This window comes from Mesoplodon mirus (genome assembly GCF_964341445.2).
Source record: "Mesoplodon mirus genome assembly, chromosome: 6".
Lineage (NCBI taxonomy): Eukaryota > Metazoa > Chordata > Mammalia > Artiodactyla > Ziphiidae > Mesoplodon > Mesoplodon mirus.
Genome location: NC_138982.1, coordinates 89,085,329 through 89,106,709, shown reverse-complemented (window position 1 = coordinate 89,106,709; position 21,381 = coordinate 89,085,329). Strand labels below are relative to the sequence as shown.

Sequence of the window (21,381 nt, the reverse complement as noted above, 5' to 3'; positions counted from 1 at the left end):
AACATGTGTCTGGTTCTAATGCTATTCAAGGTCTGTTCCTTTCCCATCTAGCACACAGACTGGGAGGGAAGTCAGCACAGGGTCCTAGGTGTGGAGCCAGAGACAGCCCAGCCACAGTCTCATTAAGTCAGTGTGTTTCCTCTGAAGCTTTGAGGGTGCCTTCAGTCAAGCGAAATCCAGGCCATCTTGCTCTGCCAACCAGACATGTCCAGATGGAAAGCTGTTTAGGGACTTGCTCTGGGACCATCAGTACTCATTTATGAAATGATTCCGAAGAAAATGAATGATCTTAAAAATTTCCAGAATATAAGGTAGACTCCAAGAAAGGGTAAAGCCTGCAGTCACCTCTTCAGGAATTCAGTAGGGTCCTTGATCAAGTAATGGAGAAAAACATTTCCAGAAAGGAAGACAAAATTTGTAGATGTACTCATAGAAACAGGTTTGGTTGCTTATAATAAAAATGGATGAACAATCTGGTGAGACTTTCAAGTGATGAAAATAATTCCAGAGACAGTCAGGCTGTCCACTTGGGCCCTAGAGTCATAGATCCTTGGAGATAAGAACTGGGAACGAAGAGGCAAGCACCATAGTTTAGAAGGCCATGCATTTAGTCTCTGTGTGCCAGACCTTCTGCATGCTTTCTCACTTTTTTCCTGCTTAGATAACCGATTTCAATGATCTACCTGAAAGACTGTATTTCTCCAACAATTCTTCATTATGCCGGAGTTGTCTTCCTAAAATACAATGTCAACATTGTACTCCCCTTCTCAAAAATCTGCAATGGCCCCTTTTATCCATAGGAAAAAAAAAGGTCCCAACTCTTTAATGTACTTTGGTCATAAACATCCTTTACCAGGTTTTCAAAAATAATGGGTAACATATAATGAGAAGCCACTGGCACAATGATCAAGAGACTGGAGTCACAGCTCTGCCACTAACTAGCTATGAGCTCTTGGGCAGAGTTATGTAGCCTCTAAGCTTCAGTGTCCTTTGTAAAATGGGGATAGGAATAGTAGTTAACTCATTGGGCTCTTGTGATGGTTCAGTGAGAGTAAATGAGTTGTATTTCCCACACATCCCACGTGCTGCCACTCTTGTGTGTTTTCTGTTTCTCACATCTCCCATTCATTGTCATAGCTTTGCTTACATCTTCTCAGCTACGCAATCTCTTTCCCACGCCAAAACCCTCCACCCATTTTCCACTTGCAGAAACTTTTCTTAGAATTCTGGACCTGGCTTCAATGTCACCTCCTCTAATAATGCATCCTGTGGCCCCTCCCCCATCAAATATATACTTCCTTATTGTCCTCCACATGTACGTCTATTATCCCTTCATTCAGCTTCATGTTACACTTTGTAATTCACATATTTGATTCTCTTTTCTCCTGGATCATATATCATCTGAGGTTCATCAGTTACCAACTTTTATTTAACTTTTCTTCCATTCCTAGCACCTATCAAAATGATTTGTACATGATAAACACTCCCTTGGTGGTAAATGCTAATTAAAATGGACTTGCTTTAAAATTTCAGTCCTTCTATTAATTTAGTTTCCTCTCTGTTTGATAAATTTCATAAGACAGTATGTAAGAAAATAGTAACTATCCAAATTGTAAATATTAATTTTTATTTAAAAATTATATGGTTTTCCCTAAGCAATTGTGGCATAGTATAAACAGCCCACTCATAATTTGGTTTCCATTACATTATGTGACAGAAAAATTATTCTCTAATACTTAGAAATTCTTAGCTGGGATTTTAATGCACATTTATTTTTTCATTATAAAAGTGATATAAAAATATTATAAAACCTTGGAAAGGAGAGTGAAAACACAATACACATTCCCACCTAGCAAACGTGAGCTGTTTCCTAAGGCCTTGCTACTCAAGGTGTGGTCTGAACCAGGAGCATCAGCATCAGCTAGAATCTTGTTAGAAATGCAGAATCTCAGGCCCATCTCAGACCAACTCAATCAGAATATGGTTGCTTTGCACATTAAAGGTTAGAAAGCACTGCTCTAAGGTGCTACCTAGAACCCAGCAGAGCATGTTTTACCAAGCATCTCCCTCCTTCTAACAAATATTTATAGAACATCTGCTATATGCCAAGTACTGCACTAGAGGCTGTGTTTTCACCTGGACTGTGTTTCTTCCAGGACTCACTCAAGAATATATGGAGAGCGTGCTGCCTTCTTTTGAAATGTTTTCTTAGACAAACCAAGTAGTTTTGACTGAAAGCTGTCAGGTGTGCAAAACGTCTCATTGTGAACTCGTTCCACTTCTCTTGTTTTCAAGTTCTCACACAATGATGTCTCTAAGTCTAATGTTTAATGCTTTCTTATTCTGTGCCTTCCTTCCATTAAGAGCTGAAAAATAAGAAAAAAAAGTCACTGAAATTAACATTCCACAGTAAAGCTTAAAGAACACTTTTTGTTTGCCTTAGGCAGCTTTCATAAAATTTTATGTTGAGATTTAAAAAAAAATTTTTTTTAAGCTCAAGGGAAGCCCAGAAAGGTGACATTTCAAAAGTAAATCTTGGGATATTCCTTCATAGTGTGACTGGCGGGGGGAGGGGGTGGTGGCGCATTTCATTGACTAAAACAGCTAGGTGACATATTCCCAATATGTACAGCACTACACTGTAGTGCTCTTTAAGAATCAGAAACTATATGATAAATAGTGTAGACGTTCTTTTTAATAACCAAGGCATACTCCTCCACGAAACAAACAAACACAACTTTTGGTAATATTTACACAGCTCAAAAGGCTGAAAAAACAGGCTTAAATGAATGTTAATAATAGCCCAGAAGAGGAAATTTAATAAGATGTCAAAAGAGGGCACTATGCGACAGGAGTTATGTGTATAGGAAAGTAGCTGCATTGCTGATGTGTACTTACCTTGGAGATGAGGCGGGGCCATTCGGTGACAGTATCAGCGGACCTGCGGGTCTGTCTGTACATGAGCCGTCAGTCTTCTCTTGGCACACAGGCTGCTCCTTCCTTTTCCCGTTAAGCCCTCTTAAGTCACTGAGGCGCTGCCTGGCCTGAAGCCCTCCAGGGCCCCCCCGTCAAGGTCAGGGTGTTTTTCTTGATTTGCCTGTTTGCCAAGATGTTCTTATGATTATCCGTGTGCAAAGTTCTCTTATCATTAAAGACCCTATAGCTTACACCGTGGAAAGGGACCATTTGAAAGCGCAGGGAACACTGCAGAAAGCAGAGAAATGGGTTTCTATGCCTACAAGCCTCAGGGCTCGAGGATCTCATTCCAAAATGGGATTTCCAAATAGTGCCACCACATGAACTGCTCCCATAAGGCCACCGAACTTTGATTTCGTGTATGAAAAGGGGGTCATACCACCAACCCCCCCGCCTGCCTTATAGGGATACTCTGAAGAGCAAATGGGACAAAGAATTTGGAAGAAGGTTCCAAACAACAGACAATAAAAATGCAAAGTATCATTATTTCCTTCTCTGTAAAATGGGAATAAGTGGTGTGTACGAGAATCTTAATTAGGTAAGGGTTGAAACACAAACTGTCCTTGATGTTGTCGTGCAAATATGATATACTGCACCTTTCTCAGCCTCTCAGCCTCTTTACCTCTCATATTTCTGCTGCCTATGTGGTTTATTGAAAATGTAATACTCTCTGTGTAATTGTCATTGTGTGTGTGCGTGTGTGTGTGTGTAGGGGAAAGAAGGAAACGTATGGTTGCATTTAACCTCTGAGTGCTGACAGCGTGAAAGGCCAGTGGAAAGACCTGTCCGATCCAAGACCTGACTGGTCCAAGCGTGCAGGCTGCAGCGGCGGCCGTCTACACATTTGAAGGCCGGAGCAACAGAGCGAGGGAGGCCGGGCAGCGGAGGGGTGGGCGCCGCTCAGAGGGCGCGGGCCAATCGGAGCGCTCTCCGCCAGCGGCCAATCACGAGCCGCGTCTCCCGGCAAATCTGCCCGGCAGTGTGGGGCGGGGCCGCCGGGAGCCCGGGTGCCGCAGGTTACACTTCTGAGCGCCTTGTGGGTTACACTTCTGAGCGCCTTCTGGAAGCCACAGGGCAACGGAACCTGTGCGAGGAGCCGGTGGAGGGAGAGCAGGCAGGCCCAGCTTATGTGCCAGCCCAGTGACAGACATAAAAGCGTAAATCAGGCTGAGGATGGTGCGTCCGGGCGCTCACGTGTGTATAGACCCGCCGGCGTGTCTATCTGCCGTGTGGGTACCTGTAGTGTGAGTGGCTCTGGGCGTGGCTGCGCGTAGGACGTTCAGTTTCTGTTAGATTTATCTCGAGGGGCCTACCTTTCCCTGGCTCCAGAGGGGGAACGTAAGAAGTTTAACGGAGCCGAGTCTAAGCAGATTAAGGGAACAGCGGCTGGGCCGGAGAGGGTGCGGACTGCAGGTGCTGGGGGCTAGGGAACCACGTCTTTGCCCCGTCTCCCCCGGCAGAAAGGCCTTTTGGCAAGACTGGTGTGACAAAGGTGGCCCTGAAGTGCGAGAGAGCCCGGGCAATTATGATCGCTGAGTGAGTGGCCCTGGGCTGAGCCTGAGCCGTTGACTGATAGAAAGGGATGCTAGCAGTTAGGAAGGTAAGGAGGCAACTCAGGATGGGGACCATCTGCTCCCCCAGTCCCGGCGGGACAAAGACATTGGAGGTCTGCAATGCTGACTGGATGGCCTCGCTACCTCCTCTCCTCCACAACGTCCCCCTTTCCAATCTGGCAATCCCAGGTATTCTTCTATTCTTACTTGTTCCCACTGTGTTTGCTTCTGCCATTTTAGTGTTGTTAATGGGTTGGGCTGCTTTTCTATTGTGCTGAGAAAATAATTGTCAGTGACCTTAACTAAACCTCTTTCTTATTTCTAACTAAAAACTTAACACTGAAGCAGCTGCTGTAAAGAGATTTAAGTACGCTGCATGATTGGAAAAAGGGACTCGAGAATGGAAGCGCCATTTTTTGTTTGTTTGGGTCTTTTTGTTTTGTTTTGTTTTTACTTGATAGACTGATTCTAAGAACATTACCTTCTTAATGTTGGGGCCAGGGTATGTGAGGGGTGCGTTTCTTGAATCATTCAAAATAAAAAGAAGAGATCAAGGGTAATGAGTAAAAAGTCATTAACAATTGTAGATCTGGATCAACATTAACACTATAAAGTATTTCCTTTCTCATTCATTTGACCCTTCATAGCAGAGAAACAAGAAGCAGATTAGCATTTAAGAAGAGGTTCAGAACTAGGACTTAGTATAAAGACACATATTATTGTTGTTGGGAAAGACAGAAATTGAGAATGCAGGTGCTCATCACAAGCAGGCATTAGGTGTGATGAGGTGGTGGTGTTTGAAGCTTTGTCTATATATATACATGTGTCTGCCTGGCTGATCTAGAACCGAAGCCTTGAAAAGCACTTCTGCACCAGCCACTCGCTCTCTCCTGGGGCTTTTGTACTGTGACATCACTCTCATTAGATTTGTTAAGTGTGTCCTCTTCCTTCCATTCAAAAGCTGGTTAAAGCTTGGTTTCTAGGGAAGCAGGTTTGGACTACAGTGATCTTGGTTTCATGTGCTGGGCAAAGTCCTAGATTCTGATGCTTGGCGAGTACTCCCAGGAGCAGGGGAATGGACCACTGCCAGTCCTTTCTCTCACCTGTAGACATAACAGTTGACTTCACCCCTAGACTACCAGAAAAACTCCCAGCCATCCCTGGGAGCAGTCTGCTTTTTGGTGGCAGACAAGACGACCTCATGCAACCCCAGGTCTTTGCTTTCTATGCATGAGGAAGAGCCATGCTGGTTTCAGATGCAGCCTTTCCTTAGTCGCCTCTTCTTTTGGAGGTCTTCCAGGTTCATTGTCCTCATGGACTCTTGTTGCTTTTGAGCAAGGAGAGGGTTGCTAAGTCTCTTTATAGGTATGATCACTTGTGTTTTATCAGCCATTGACTACAGCTCCTTGGGAAATGCCATATGGTCATGCTTCAAAACAGGTCTTTTCCATGTTTAATCGACGCCTGTGGAGTCATCGCTGAAATGATGCACAGGCGTCTTTTAACATGAGTCATATGTCTTTCTGATGGAATTGTTTTGTCAGGTGCTACAGCAAATAGTATGTGTTTGCAAACAGAATGGCATCTTAGGCAGGCGCTAAATGGCTCTATCATTGGGGCATGTCTGGGTAGGCTGGGGCTTCCTCCTTCCTGTTGTACTTTGGACAGTTCAAACCACAGCAGCAGCTCTGCCCATGGTGTGGCTGTGCACTCTGACCCCATGACTCCAGAAAGGAGCTGGGCATTTGTTCTGCAATCTATAGGGTATCTCCCGATTACTAGAATTGCCAGAGTTTGTAGATAGTGGGGCCTGCTGGAAATTCTGTGGTTAGCCACCGTGGGAACACAGGAATTTGTTCACCCTGCTTTGTGAAGTCCAGTCCTTCTAAGCAAAAAAAAAAGTCCTTGACTCCTCAAAAGATATGGCACTCATTGCTATGAATGCCTTTTTCCCAGCAGTGGAAGGAACATGAGTGTATGTGTGTATATATAAATAAATAAATAAATATATATATATATATATATATATATATATATATAGCTCAAGACAGGAAAATCACATATTAAGTGCCAGCCATTCCCCCTCCTCCCCCACCCCTGCACCCCTGCCTCACCACTGGCTCTCTCTTCCCTACTTCAAGCTGAATATTCCCCGGCTAAGGACTAGCAGTCGAGTTCTGCCAAGACTTACTGAGAGGTTCTGAAATACAGACAGCATTCAGGAAGTGGAGGCCACCATCTTGCTCCCTCCTCCTCTTCCCCGGCATCATCACCTTCATCATAATAGCTATTATTTCCTGAGCAGTCCCATGCAGCACCCACTGGCATACATTACCTCAAATCCTTACACCTCCAAGATGGGTAGGAACACCCTCATTTTAATTATTGTCCAGAGAGGTTAAGTAATTTTCTCAAGATCACACAAGTAGTAAACAGCGGAGCTAATATTTAAGCCCCTATGTAGCTGGCTCCAAAACCCACGCACTGTCCCTGGGCCCCTAAGGAGGCCTTGGGAAGTGCAGAGCAGCTGGGGGGAGGGGGGCGAATTCTCTAACTGAAAACCAGTTTTCACAGACTATCCTTTGCAGCAAATGAAAGAATTTTTAAAACTAGATGTTTTTTGCCTGAGCAATTATAAATCACTATCTAGCTAGATATACACACAGATGTGTGTACATATTATATATCTGTAATATAAATATATAATTTTCATATTTGTGTATATATATATATATATATATATATATATATATATATATCCCTATATATATATATATATACTGGAACCCAGTAAGTTATTCCTATTTGGAATTGGAATCCAGTAAGTTTTCAATTCAAATTTAGAGCTTAGACCTATTCTGTATATGCATGTGTGCTTGCGTGTGCCACCCCACGGTGTCTGTAAAATTGGGTCAGCTCTGTCAGGGTGGGAGTACGGTAGGAGTGATGCGGGAAAGGGCAGGGAAAAGGCAGGGGTTCTGACATTAATAGCAGAACCGGGATGGAGTAAACTATGTCAGATCTGAGTGCATCTGCTGCATTTGCCTAAGTCATGATGGGAGAGAGCAAGTGTGAACTTGCACCTCTCAACAAAGCCTTGATGTATTATTTCACTTCCACAACTGTTAAGAACACCTGTTAAAAACCACTGTCACCCAAACTTATTGGCATATCTTGGAGAAGAACCTCAGAACAATTCTCCCTGCCAACTGTGTAGAATAATTGGAGACCTTAAGGGTAAAAACATCTGGAAACTGCAAAAGTCAGATTTTTAAATTAAAGCTTTGAACTCTACAAACAATTTTGCTGATGTTAGTGAAAACATGGTTTTCTTTATGGACCAAGGGACTGATAGGAAAAAATTTTTCAATAATATATACAGCTTTTCAATGAATTCTTCTCTGTATATTTTAGTGCTATTTCTCTCTTTTTTTTAAATCATGTTTTTTCCCTTCTTTTTAACAAAGGTAAACTGTTTGGTTTATTGGAAAGAACCTTGAACGTAAGGGTCTGGAAATTTGATATTGTTGATTCTGGCTGTGTGTCACTGTAGAAGTATCCAAATTTCTCAGGACTTAGTTTCCTCATTTGTAATTAAGATGTTGGATTAAATGAAATGTAGAGTCCTTTCCAAACTAAAAATGCTTTGATTAGTTGGAAGGGGTTTTTTTGGTTTTTGCCTATTCACCTCTAAACATAGAAGAGTGACTGGGTCATTTTTGTCTGAAGGTCATTTCTTTTATACCTCTTCAGAACAAGAAATGATTTTTGGCATGTGCAATCAAGGAATCACAATTGCCAGAAGGAAGCGAGGTCTTCTCACTTTAGCATCCTAAAATCGACTGTAGAGTAGTTCAAATCGAACAGACCCTGAGTACGTTTTAAGAAACCTCCATGCTCAGGCCTGTGGGAGACCCAAAGGTGGATCAAGCCGTCAAATGAGCTTACATCCTAGTGATAGAGAGGTTTACACACACACACATATATGTATATACATATCTTCACCATACAGGATTTTTTTTTGCGGTACGCGGGCCTCTCACTGTTGTGGCCTCTCCCGTTGCGGAGCACAGGCTCTGGACGCGCAGGCTCAGCAGCCATGGCTCACGGGCCCAGCCGCTCCGCGGCATGTGGGATCTTCCCGGACCGGGGCACGAACCCGTGTCCCCTGCATCGGCAGGCGGACTCTCAACCACTGCGCCACCAGGGAAGCCCTGCCATACAGGATTTAAAAAAACTAATTGGGGTGAATATTATAACAGAGATGTAAATAAAGTGTTACAGATACACACAGAATGGAAAGATTAATTTCAGCTTTTAAGAATAGGAACGACTTTGTTGAAAAAATGGCATTTGACGTGGGATTTGAAAAATGGTCCAACATTTCAAGGAATGTGGCCTGGGGGTCAGGGTTGGGAAGGGGGCTTTCCACTTGAAATAAGCCAATTAAGCTAAGGGATGGAGATATATTGGGGAAATGGCTGAAGGACTCCCTCTGCTGCCCCTTAGTAATGCTTTGTTAATATCTTTATCATTGCCCTTCTCCACACATTGTTATTTCTAGGTATCTGTCTTCTACATCGTCTGTGAGCAACTTGTACACAGAGAACATGGCTTATTTCCCTTTACAATCCTAAGTCCTAGTACAGGGCAGCAGCTCTGTCATTGGTAACTGCTGAGTGGATCCTTAAGTAAGGATGCTGGAGAAGTGGCTTGCAGCCACCATCATTTTCAACTGTGATCAAGGCTAAACTGAATAGATAGGTTAGGTTCTCCTTCTGGGAATGCCGTATGAAACACTCGGCATATTTTCCAATCCATTCCTTGTTATCTCTTGCATAATTTTCCCGTAGCTCTAGATAAGACGCATCCCTGAGCCCCATTAGAAATGGAAATTCTCAGGCAGAGTAAGATGGTCAGAAGGGTCAGAAGCAGATCTCTGTGTCACTTCTGCCCTAGGAACAGCTCTCTCACCCCGCATCCCTTCTGCCTGCCTTCTTCCCTTGTAAAATGTAAGCGTCTCATGTTTCCCGTCTGGCTGCAGCCTCAGCCTGCTCTCATTTCTTGTTCCGCTTCCTTCCACTGACCTGGCCTGTATCCCGACCTCTCCCGTTCCAGTGCCAGCCCTTGCTCAGACCTCCTCACGGCTCTCCAATTCCCGGAGCGTTCTCTGCTCTCATCTTGCTGATGACATTCCCTTCTTTCCTTTTTCACCTTTCTGGAATCCTATCCTTTTCCTATGCAGTCCTGCCTTTGACCACTTGGCAATTTCTATAGCTCTTCTCCTGTGGTCCCTCACTCACTCCCCACATGTGTGACAGGGAGACAAAATCATTATGGGGGCAGGACGTAGGGAATCGTTACTCAAATCCTGCTTCTGGAAGTTGGATCAGGTGCATCTCACAGAGATGGGGACCCAAAAGGGTGCAAGATACATTCTGGAACAAGAAGTTTAGGTGGGCTGCACTTTGGGGATATCACGAGCCATGAGTTGGCCCTAGAGGAGACTCATTGTCCTACAGAATCTGAGGCTGTGGAAAACCAAGGACCAAGCTAAATCTACCAGGACTGACCCAATCAAGAAAAAAACCACACAGAACCAAAATGGCCTCTTAAGTGGGAATAGGTTTTTGTTGTTGTTTTTCATTTTTTTTTCCTCTGGGTGGTCATGGTGAGGAGTAAAAAGAGGCTATGATTTAGTGTTTGCATTAGTAGGTTTCTCTTCTAAGAAGGTTCGTCACTTCCTGAGATCCTTTCCCTGCCGCAATCACACAAAAGCCACAAGGAACTCAGGAATCACCCATGTCTGTAAGAAGCAGAATCATGGATTGGTTTAGAGTATTAATGCTAAAGCCACACTGTCTGTTTTTGAATCCCAACTCTGCCCCTTACGACTCTGTGACCTTGGGCAAATTACTTAACCTCTCTGTGCCTCAGTGTTCTCTGTAAAACAGAGCTAATAATGGCACTACCTCATTTGGTTAGTGTGAAAATTAAATTAATTCATGTTGCACACTAAGAACAATGTCTGTCACAAAACAATGTGTCTTTTAAAAGATTAATCATGATAGTCATTTATTGAAAGCCTGTGTCTGGAATGGACAACAAAAACAGAGGTGTAAAATGCAGTCTATACCCTCAGGTAATTTGCAATCTAGTTAAGGAGCTGACCTTCCAATTAAGCCATGTGGCTCAGTGTTCTCTGTCTGATCAGATCAGGATAACTTGAATGGTCATCCCCTCAAGGGGACTTCGAGTTAAGGGAAGGCTACATGGAGGGTTGCCCAGGATGTGAGTACCAAATGAGTCTTAAATGCAATCTGAGGGCAGCTGATCAAGAGAGCCAGAAAATCCTCTTTAGCTACTTTGTCCTCCCATCCCTAGTTCAGCTGTCAAACTTTGTCATCTCCAGCCATCCAAAGCCTTTGGGAAAAATTTAAGTCTCTGTGACAGGACCATATTGCTAACTTTGCTTCTGCTCTCCTCCTGGCCCCATCACTTACCCTCTTAACCTAGTCATTTTGTTCCCAGATGAAGAGAAGGAATATTACAAAATGCTTTCCTTTAAACAAATCTTTTTACATGTATAACTCCTTCCCCAGCCGTGGAATAGCTTCATAGCCCCTCCAGATATATGCATCACCCACACATACACACAAACACACACACACTACCCATCACCCAACACACACACACACACAATGCGCACACACTGAGCCATGACCTTAGCCTCACCCTCAAGAGATCCCAAATTCTACTGCCTGCTATTGTTTCGCCTTCATAAAGATCCTGCACGACATGCCCACTGACGTTTCAGATCCTAGGAGCCTGCCGCTGTCACCTGCATTGCTGCTGTTTCAGACGAGCTTCTGAGGCTGAGGATTTGGTTTCTGACCCGTGCTCTGACCTGACCTCTACCCTGTGTGACAGGCTGGCTCCACATCTCTTCCCAGCCTCTAAGAGCTTATAACTGCAGGCACACTAGAGGGAATGGTGGTGAAATGCTTTAGCTCCTGTAACTTTGCCTTTGGGAAAAGCACAAACCACTTTGTAAATGCTAACTAACCCTAATTAGAGTTTCAAACCAGGCCTGTAGAGAAGGGATTATTTATGGACATTGTAATAGGTGGGTGTATTTGTGTGTTTGAAAAGAATTTGAACACATGTCAAGGACCAAATTTAAGTGGAGGAGAACTGTGACTAAATCTGAGTATTTACACGCACGTGGGTAAGTAGGAGTCCTTCCACTTTCTCACATCTATAGGAATGTGGGTTATATTGCTGAATGCCCATGAGACTCAAACAGTACCTGGGAGGATGGCATTAGGAGATCTCTAGGTGGCTTCCAGGTCACATGGGTTTGGCTACAGAGGCCTGCACTGCTCTCAGGGGGGTGTCTAGCTTGTATTATCTACGAAAGATCGGCAGTCTTTTTTGGATTCATTGTCTACTAAGCAGTTGACATTTTCTAAGAGAATAACAGGGTTTTAAAAATTAATTTCCAATTATTCTAGAACTGTTGGCTGGAAGGTATTATGTATTCTCTGGGGATAGTCTGTCACTATTTTTTTTCTCTGTACAGACCTAATAAAATCTAAATAAAGAAAAAATAGGAAGCAGTTGTACCTCGTAATGCAAATGTCTTGGAGTGTGAAGGCATCTGCATTAAGGATGGGACTGAGAAATCTTAGACTCTGGCAGACTGAGAGGAATATTTTATGAACATGTACGCTTTGAAGGCTTATATACTGAAAACAACATTCTTAAAATACAGTTGAAGCCAGATGAAAAAAACATGCCGAACAGATAAAGGTGAAGACAGTGTCCCTCTCTCCCTCCCTGGGTTTGAGTTTAAGTGATCGTCCTGGCAGGAGGTGTCCATATAGATCCTCCTAAGAATTATATGTGCACGTCGTGTCAGATTGGCTAAAAAAAATTACTGGTGCTTGTTTGCTCCTTTTGCTTCTTTTGGTTCTCATTGCCTGTACTTTAAAAACGTATTCATTTAAAGGGAAAGTATTTATTCAAAGGATATTTATCAAGTGCCCTTTTGTGTAAGGTGCTGTGTTAAATTAGGTGAATATGGAGATAAATAGGATTCTTCTCCCTGCTCTTCATGAAGTTCTGATCTTAGAGGAAAAGCCAAAATTCAAACACCATGGAGAAAAATGCATAGGGTACAGTAACACTTAGAAAACCAGTACCTATTCCATTACTGGTAGGAGGAGGAAAGCTTGGTAGATTGGGCTTCCAAGAGGAGATGACCCTTGGGTTGAATCATAAAAAGCACTTAGTGGGCTTCCCTTGTGGCGCAGTGGTTGGGAGTCCGCCTGCCGATGCAGGGGACATGGGTTCGTGCCCCGGTCCGGGAGGATCCCACATGCTGCGGAGCGGCTGGGCCCGTGAGCCATGGCCGCTGAGCCTGCACGTCCGGAGCCTGTGCTCCGCAATGGGAGAGGCCACAACAGTGAGAGGCCCACGTACCGAAAAAAAAAAAAAAAAAAAAAAAATTAAAAAAAATAAAATAAAATAAAAAGCAATTAGTAAATATCCAGGTGCTACAGGTAGAGAGAAGAGTGACACAATGCAGAGGTACCAAGGACTGAGAGATAAGGTTTACTTGAGGAAACCCAAGCATCGATTTCATTTAAAGAAAGTAATGGAGATAAAGCTGGGAAAGTAGGCTAATGAGCCTTATGTATCATGCCAAGATTAAACATTGAATGTTATCCCGAAGGCAAAAAGCAGCCACTGAAAGACTTGGTCAGGAATGGATTAAAAGCCCTAAAACAATAGCATAAGGGTGAGGAGAAACAAAATGGCCCATCAGTTATTAGAGATGCTGAGGGATAATATAAGAAATTCATTATTTCTTTCATTCTGTTGACTATATATATATGTTGATTACCTTCCATATGCCAGGCTGTCTCCTGGGCACTGGTGATTCAGTGATGATCAATACAGACACGTTTCCTGCCTTCAAAGACTTACAGTCTAGGGCTTCCCTGGTGGCGCCGTGGTTGAGAGTCCGCTTGCCGATGCAGGGGACACGGGTTCGTGACCCGGTCCGGGAGGATCCCACATGCCGCGGAGCGGCGGGGCCCATGAGCCATGGCCACTGAGCCTGAGTGTCCAGAGCCTGTGCTCCGCAATGGGAGAGGCCACAGCAGTGAGAGGCCCGCGTACCGCATAAAAAAAAAAAAAAAAAAAAGCTTACAGTCTAGTTGGAGAAATGGACATTTAATCAAACAGTCATAATACAATATGCTATGTAAGATGAGAGGTAGAGGTTACTGGTGGAAGAAGCCTATAGCCAGCATATCTTAAGAAGACTTGGGAGTCCAGGGAGGCCCCCAGGAGGAAGTGATGAATATACTGCAGTCTGAAGTATACATAGGAACTAGCCCCCAGGATAAGATCAGCAAGGCTAGGAGTGTCCTAGGAGAGGAAACAATCTGGGTGAAGACCTTGAAGAGAGAAAATGGCCCATTTAACAAACCCAAATGGTTCATTGTAGTTTATTTACCGTAAGCAAGGAGGAGGGGGCAAGGAGTAAAGTGGCAGATATTGAGAAGAGGTCTCATAAGCCATGTTAAAGTGATTTAGCTTTACCTTAACAGGTGAGGGCAGGGTGTTAAACAGAAGAATGACAGAGCAGCTTTGTGTTTTGGAAAGATCACTCTGGCTGCAGTCCACAAAGGTATTTGAGTTGGGAAGTACTGTAACCAAGGAGACCACTTAGGTTGCTGATGAGGTCATCCAGGTGGGAGGTGATACTGACCTGAGGAAGATAGTGACAGTGTAGATGAAGGAAAAGGGACAGACACAGGAGATATATAGGAGGAAGTACCAGCAGGACGTGGCGACTCATTGGAGGGTAAAAGAGAAGGTATAACTGTCTTGGGTAGCTGGGAGGCAGGGGATGGCATTCCCAGAAATAGGAATACAGGAGAGGGAGCAGTTTTAGGGGTGATGGAAGGAAACAGATATGCTTAATTTGGAACATGCTGAGTTCGAGGTACCCGTGGGACATTACAGAATTGGGAGAAAGCATAGTAGCATCCAGTGGAAATGATTTCAGAGCTAAATCTTACAATTTGCCCAACCCCCTACCCTCCCTCACAGCTACTGTCATATTCAATATAAGATGATTTGAGTTTGAATTTAGTGTCTTCATTTTTTTATGTATATATTTTTTGGATTTCAACTAAAATTTTACTTCTTTCAGGAAATCTGTCTTCAACTTCTGGTCCCAGATAAATGACCCTCCCAAGCTCATTTAGTGTTCTGCTTAATCGGCATGAATTCTGTCATTTGTTTCACTCTCTCCCCTACCGTATTGGCAGCTTGGGGTTGGGGCGGGGGAGGGGTTAGCTATGTGCAATACACCACAAACCAGCTGTGAAATGGAAGCTTTTAGTTACATTACCACATTATCAAATACGATTTATTTTACACATTGACATTCAGGGTTACACCAAGAGGCTTAGTAAAAGCAGGAGAATTTTGTAATAGAATGTTTAGTGTTAACTTTTTCTTCTACCCTAAACATTTTCCTGTTTTCCCTAAACCTTTGTATTGTTCTTTCTTTTGTGTTAAAAGGAAAGGTTGTTAAAATATGATTATCCCAGAACTTAGAAGGCTCATCAGGGGATGACCAAGTGCCCTTTGTGAGGTCTTATTTTACCAAAGATGACGCCATCTGTGCATAGACAGAGCAGGGTGATAATTAGCAAACTCGAGGAGGAATTCCTTATTAATGAATTACCTGTACAGTGTCTTATTTGGGTATTAGCATCTATTGGACATTTAAGGAAGAGAAAGTCTTTCAAAGAAAAATAGATACCCAACTATATAAAATGCCTCCCATACATGGGATTGAAAACCCTTTGACTCACATAAATCATAGGCTGTTGGGGCTGATTTGGAGACTGTCTAGGGCAATGAATTACCCTGATGCCCTGCAGAGTTCTTGGGAGGCTTGACTCCCCCTTGAGCCCCGCAAGGACACCTCTAGGCCAGAAGTGGGACTGTCTGGACAGGCCTTTAACCAGAGAAGCTCTACTTGCACTTGTTTTTATATATAAATACTTCATTTGACAACATTTCAGGTCTGAAAGCACCCTGAGAACCTCTGGTTTACTTCACTTTTCTCTAGCTCATCTAGCCAGTTGGGCTAGACCAGCTCTCCAGATTCCCAGGCTGATGTCTGTCCTCAGACAGTGGGGTGCCCCGTGGCTTCTCAGAACATGAAAAATACACTGATCAACATCCTCTGCTTCCAAATGTTCTGCCTTGCTTCAAACCACAGTTGCTTTGTTGCACTGTGAATAATTATGAATTAAATAGGCAACTGATTAAAAATTATATTGGCCACATGGCCCTCTCAGATTTTGCTGACAGTATAATGGCTATAATTCATACTCTCCCACATGCCCCATGGAAAATAATCAAGTATGATGGGTCAAGTTTATCCCGTTGCCTTGGCAAGCTTTAAAGATATTATTCTTTGGTTTGGAAAACTGCAAAGCAGTCCCCTGATCTTGAACCTTGGATCCATGTTGGCCATATTTTGTATATCCTAAAGATGCCTCAGCCTTTCCGCACTTGTCCATATGGGGTCAAGTTCTCTACAAATGCTGATTTTTCCCAAGGACCTAATTTAGGTGCGTGAGATGGGAAGCCCCAAGGAGATGTTATTAAAAGATAATTTACATGGGCTTAAGTTGGAGGAAATCTACTCTCTAGGACTTTTCCTTTTAAATTGTTCAATGCAGTATTTTATTCTAGCTGCTCCTTTAGTCATTCTTTCTCTCTTTTTATTTTTGTCCTCTGTGTTTTCCAACACATTCCTCTTCATTGACCCAGATAACTCAAGCTAGAGGGACAAATAGAGATAAATGGAACTGGTGATGTACAGGTGCTGGAGGAGAGAAGGTGCAGGGAGTGAACTCTGCCTATTTAAAGAAGATGAATGGACCAAAGAGAAGTTTGGGAAAGGATCAGGAGACCTAGGCTCATCTGCCCTAAGCAACTCTCTAAACAGCTGTACGTTTAAGTAAGCATGCTTGCACTTATTCTATACACATGTATTCAGTGCATACTGTATGCCAGAAACTTACTAAATATGGAGATATGGGCATGAATTAGACATGATCCCACCCTCAAAATCCCACAGTCAGCTGTCAGGGACAGACAGGGAGATAATTACCACCAGTGTTCCAAGCAGCACGGGGCAAAGAGCAGTTAAATCTGCTTGAGTCACAGCTCACAGACAAATGATTATGACCTGAGTCACATACAAGTAATTAAAATGGAAAGGCAAGGGACAATGAGATTGTTCCCAAGGACTCTAAGGGTTTTTTGTGGGTTTTTTTTTAAACAAATCTTTTGCTGTATTCAATAACCATAAGGCCCAATTCTCATACATATTTTTACAAATAAGTGTGTTCTTAGCTCAGGCCATAGAGATATTTTAATATGCACAATTGCAATCTGTTGAGATCAAATTTATTGCAATATTCATAGAGATTAAATACCTGAGTCATAATATGATATGCTTTTCTACAAAAGCTACCCTAAACATCTTCAGCCTTTAAGGACATGTTTGTTTTTATGTCTATTCTTAATATTTTTTTATCTTATATCTATCTTTAATTTTTATTCACACTGGAGGCAGTATAAAGAAGTAGTTCCGGGCTTCCCCGGTGGCGCAGTGGTTGAGAGTCCACCTGCCGATGCAGGGTACACGTGTTCGTGCCCCGGACTGGGAAGATCCCACATGCCGCGGAGTGGCTGGGCCCGTGAGCCATAGCCGCTGAGCCTGCGCGTCCGGAGCCTGTGCTCCGCAACGGGAGAGGCCACAGCAGTGAGAGGCCCGCGTACCACAAAAAAAAAAAAGAAGTAATTCCGAATATGGGTTCTGTTTTAGTGGTCCTAGGATCAAATCCTAGCTACTAGTTATGTAACCTCAAATAAAAAGTTTAACCCTCTGTCACACAGTTTTCTCATCTGTAAAATGGATATAATTATAGTACTTATTTCACAAGTGCAAAGTAAGAGGAAGCACAGTCCACGAGACCACCCTCACTCTGACACCAGTTGCAAGTTTGGGGGTCCTCAAGGTCACTCTTAAGTTTGATAATTTGCTAGAAGGACTAACAGAACTCACTGAAAGCTGCTATACTCAATTGCTATTTATTACAGCTACAATCAGCCACATGAAGAGTCCAGGGAAATCCCAAATGTGGAGCTTCCAGTTGCCCTCTACCCTGGAGTTGTGGACAGTGCTGCTGTCCTGGTGTTGACGTGTGACGATATGCACAAAGTATTGCTAACCCAGGAAGCTAGCCTGACCCTTGGTGTCCAGAATCTTTATTGAGGGTCCACATGGCTGATCTCAGCATCCAGCCCCCCAGAGGTCAAGCCTGTTCCCACATGACTCAAAACCCTCACCATAAATCTCATCCTTAGATTTTTTGATGTGGTCCCAAAGCTCTCAGGTAAACAAAGATACTCTTATCAGGTAGGATATTCCAAAGGTTTAAGAGATTACCTCCCAGAGGCCAAGGACAAAGACCAGACCCCTCTTTGGGCAAGGTTAAATTTTTTACTACGCAACCGATGTATTTAAGAATTAAGTAAGATGATGGTTACAATGGGCTTAGAATATTGCCTAGTACAAAACAAGCATAAATTTTTGATATATATCTATTATTATTAACAATCCTTTTTGATCCTACAGCATCATACTAGATACTATAGGAAATCTTTAAAAAAAATTAACAAGGTGTAATTTATAATCTTGGAGGAGAGATATTAAGTTTCAAGTAAAACCAACAAAAGCAGAATGAGGTTGAGTACCACAGTAAAGGAACAAGCAAACTGCTAGGGACCAGTAGAAGGGAGAGGTTACTTCCAGGCAGGGGTTAGGGGACAGCTGCTCTGGGAGGGCACCTGAGCGGCACTGAAGGATGGGGGTTCCGAAAAGGGGGGAGGGCATTCCAGACAGAGGGAACCACATGAATAAAATCAGAGATGGGAAAGCAAGGGCACCTTCGGGGAACAGAGAAGGGCTGCTATGGCCTACTGTAGAAGCAACAGGATGAAGAAATGGGAAAGCACTGGACAGACAGACTGGGAGAGCTTTTCAATGCGCTGTTGAGCACTTTATGCCTTATCTCATAGACTCTGGGGAACCAGTGGCCATCAATACAAGGCCTAAAGAACACCCTGAAGGAGAATATGCTGTCTCTTTTCATATCTCCAGTCTTTGAAACATGCTCCTTCCTCAACCGTATCACTCTCCCTCGCAATACCGCCCACTTCACTTGGCCAATTACAATTCATCCTGCAAGAAGCAGCTCAAGAACTACTTCTGTGCACACCTCCATAATGAAACACGTTATATGCCGTCAGGACCTGTTTTCCGCTATACACAACTGTGTTTTGTCATCTCTGTATACTCAGTGTCTGTATACTTGTAGAGTGGTTCAAAGGCAAAAAGGGAGAGAGCGAAAGAGGAGAGAGACATGAAATCTTGAAATATCTACAAAGAATTTGAAGAACAGATATTTCTAGTTAATTTAAAGAGAAACCAGGACATACAGAGAGAGTAATAGTGCCTAAAGTAAGACAAAGTCTTATAACTGCATGGCAGAGTCTTCTCAAGGTATCCCAAGGCTTTAGTAGTAATAGTAATAATAATAATAATGATAATAATACAACACTTATAAAGCACTTGCTAGGCGCCGGATATGCTCTACTTGATTTATGTGAACCCAGTTAATCTCTGCAACTCAGTGATGTAAGTACTATCATTATCTCCATTTTACAAATGAAGAAATTGAGGGACACAGTAGATAAGCGAATTGCAACAGAAATCCTGATAACAATCCTAGGATTGTAAAAACTTGGTCTTGCCAAATTCATTTAATTGCATCTGAATAAGAGACATTCGTAGAGTTGGAGATTGACCTAGCGTTGGGCTGTAACTTCAGTTCCTTGTGTTGGTTGGAATAAAGAGCAGTGTTCTTTTCATCCGAGGCATACGTTTCCACGCCAGGCCCCCAATGCCTGAGCGCCCATGAGGATGGTTGTGTTTGAAGGACTGCCTGCTAACCTGTTCTGGCTGAACAAGGCACTTTTCTTTTTTTCCAAGACCAAACGTCTAGGAGGCTTTTTATTGACTGAGAACAAAAGCTGCCCAGTGGTTTAAGTGGATTGTGTAGTAATCGCCCAGCAAGGCTCCAGCAGGGAAGACGTCTTTCTGCCTCTGGGCGGCAGAAAGATCAGCAGAGGCTTTTAGCAGGCGTGTGCTTGTCAGAACACTCCACTTCTGGGGTGGGTGTGTTTTCCTTCTCCTTCCCCTGCTGTGTGTAATGTACAAATTTCCTTTAAACCCATCATGTGGTGTGATTTACGCTGCTCCTTGTTGGATTTTCCCTCTTCCTTTTCCCTTTCCCCTGTCAGAGCTCCTGGCCTAGTCCTCCATGACCAGGAAAGAGAAAAACCCTTCTTGTTTTGAGGGGATCTAGCTGAGGAGCTTCCCTGGATCTCAGCCATTCAGCAGTTTGTCAAATGAATCTTAACGTAACCCTTCTCTGTGAAAACTTTCAACCCAAGCTAGGTGATTAGGAAGGTGTTTTTTTCCCAAAGTCCCCACAATAAATTCCATAGAAATGTCCCACAAAGCAATGAAATGCCAGTCATTCTGGAGTGAAGGGTACTGTCACCTAAATGCTAGACAAGAAATGAGCTACTGGCCAACGTGTTCAGTCAGCATAGTGCAGATTCATCACTGGCCAACCTGAGTCAGTGTGAAGGGAGAGAATTTCTCCAGCAATTGGACAAAATTCTCAGATGAGCCAAAAGTAAATAAATACCACTGTCAGGCTTGGGAATGATTTGCTTTTTGCAAATATGGTAAGTTAAATCTATAAGCACATATTCATCTTAAGTGTAGCAGGTATGAAAGGAACGTATCTTCTTTGCAGTGATTAATAATCCTTGTTAAAATAGGGTCATACATTCTTTTAATTCGCTGTTAATGAGTTAGAATCCTTCGATTCTTTAGATAGAAGAGACCCTAAAGCTCACTTCACCCCCCTTCCTAAATTTGCAAAGGGAGAAGTTGAGCTACAGTCTGAACCTAAAAGCTGAAGTTCATACAAGTGGTCAGAGCAGAACCAGCACTGGGATTCAAGGCTCAGAGCTGTGTTAACCACAAAAAAAGAAGAAAAAAAAAAATTGTGTCCTCAACTGAAAGAAGGTTAGAGTGCCCTCTTGTGTCCCTACATGGAAATTCTTCATGTCTTTACAAAATTTAAAATCACTTTAGTCTCTCCATCAATTTTACTGCATTGGGGTGAAGGTCAGACATGTAGCTCTAAAAACAAATCCTGTGATCATTATGTTATCGGAAGTAAGTGCACAATGCATTTGACCTACTTCATCAGTAAAGACAATAACATCATCCCTAGAGTAGTTTTGTGTGGATTCGGGTCTGGCTGACCTAGGTTTCTGTCCCCGGGCAGCCACTGGCAATCTTGGTAACCCTTAAACAGTTGCAAAACCAGTCTGAACCTCTGTCTCCTCATCTGTAAAATACAGATAATCACTGCCCTGCAGGACTGGCAGAGATCAAATGCTATCATGTAAGTCAGCCCAGCCTGACATTTGGTAAACAACAAACAATAAATTGAAATTATTAGTTATTTTCGGACGTGAGCCGCCACGAGGGATCACCAGCAAGTTCACAATGAAGGAACTGAAGTGAGAACACTGTGGAGTGAACAGAATGTCCTTGGGATGCTTTTAGCTCTTGGATGAAGAGGTTTCCATGAGCTCTGGG

The 21,381-nt window shown here is 43.2% G+C and overlaps 1 protein-coding gene across 1 annotated transcript in view; it reads left to right on the top strand.

The window, feature by feature from the left end:
• Positions 1-4,047: 4,047 nt before the first annotated feature.
• The window catches only part of PLCXD2 (phosphatidylinositol specific phospholipase C X domain containing 2), a 45,721-nt gene continuing 28,387 nt past the window's right edge, over positions 4,048-21,381 (top strand). The window contains exon 1 of the mRNA XM_082625252.1: positions 4,048-4,718. Coding sequence (XP_082481378.1) covers positions 4,559-4,718 — 160 coding nt within the window. The 5' untranslated portion in view covers positions 4,048-4,558. The remainder of the gene's footprint in view (positions 4,719-21,381) is intronic.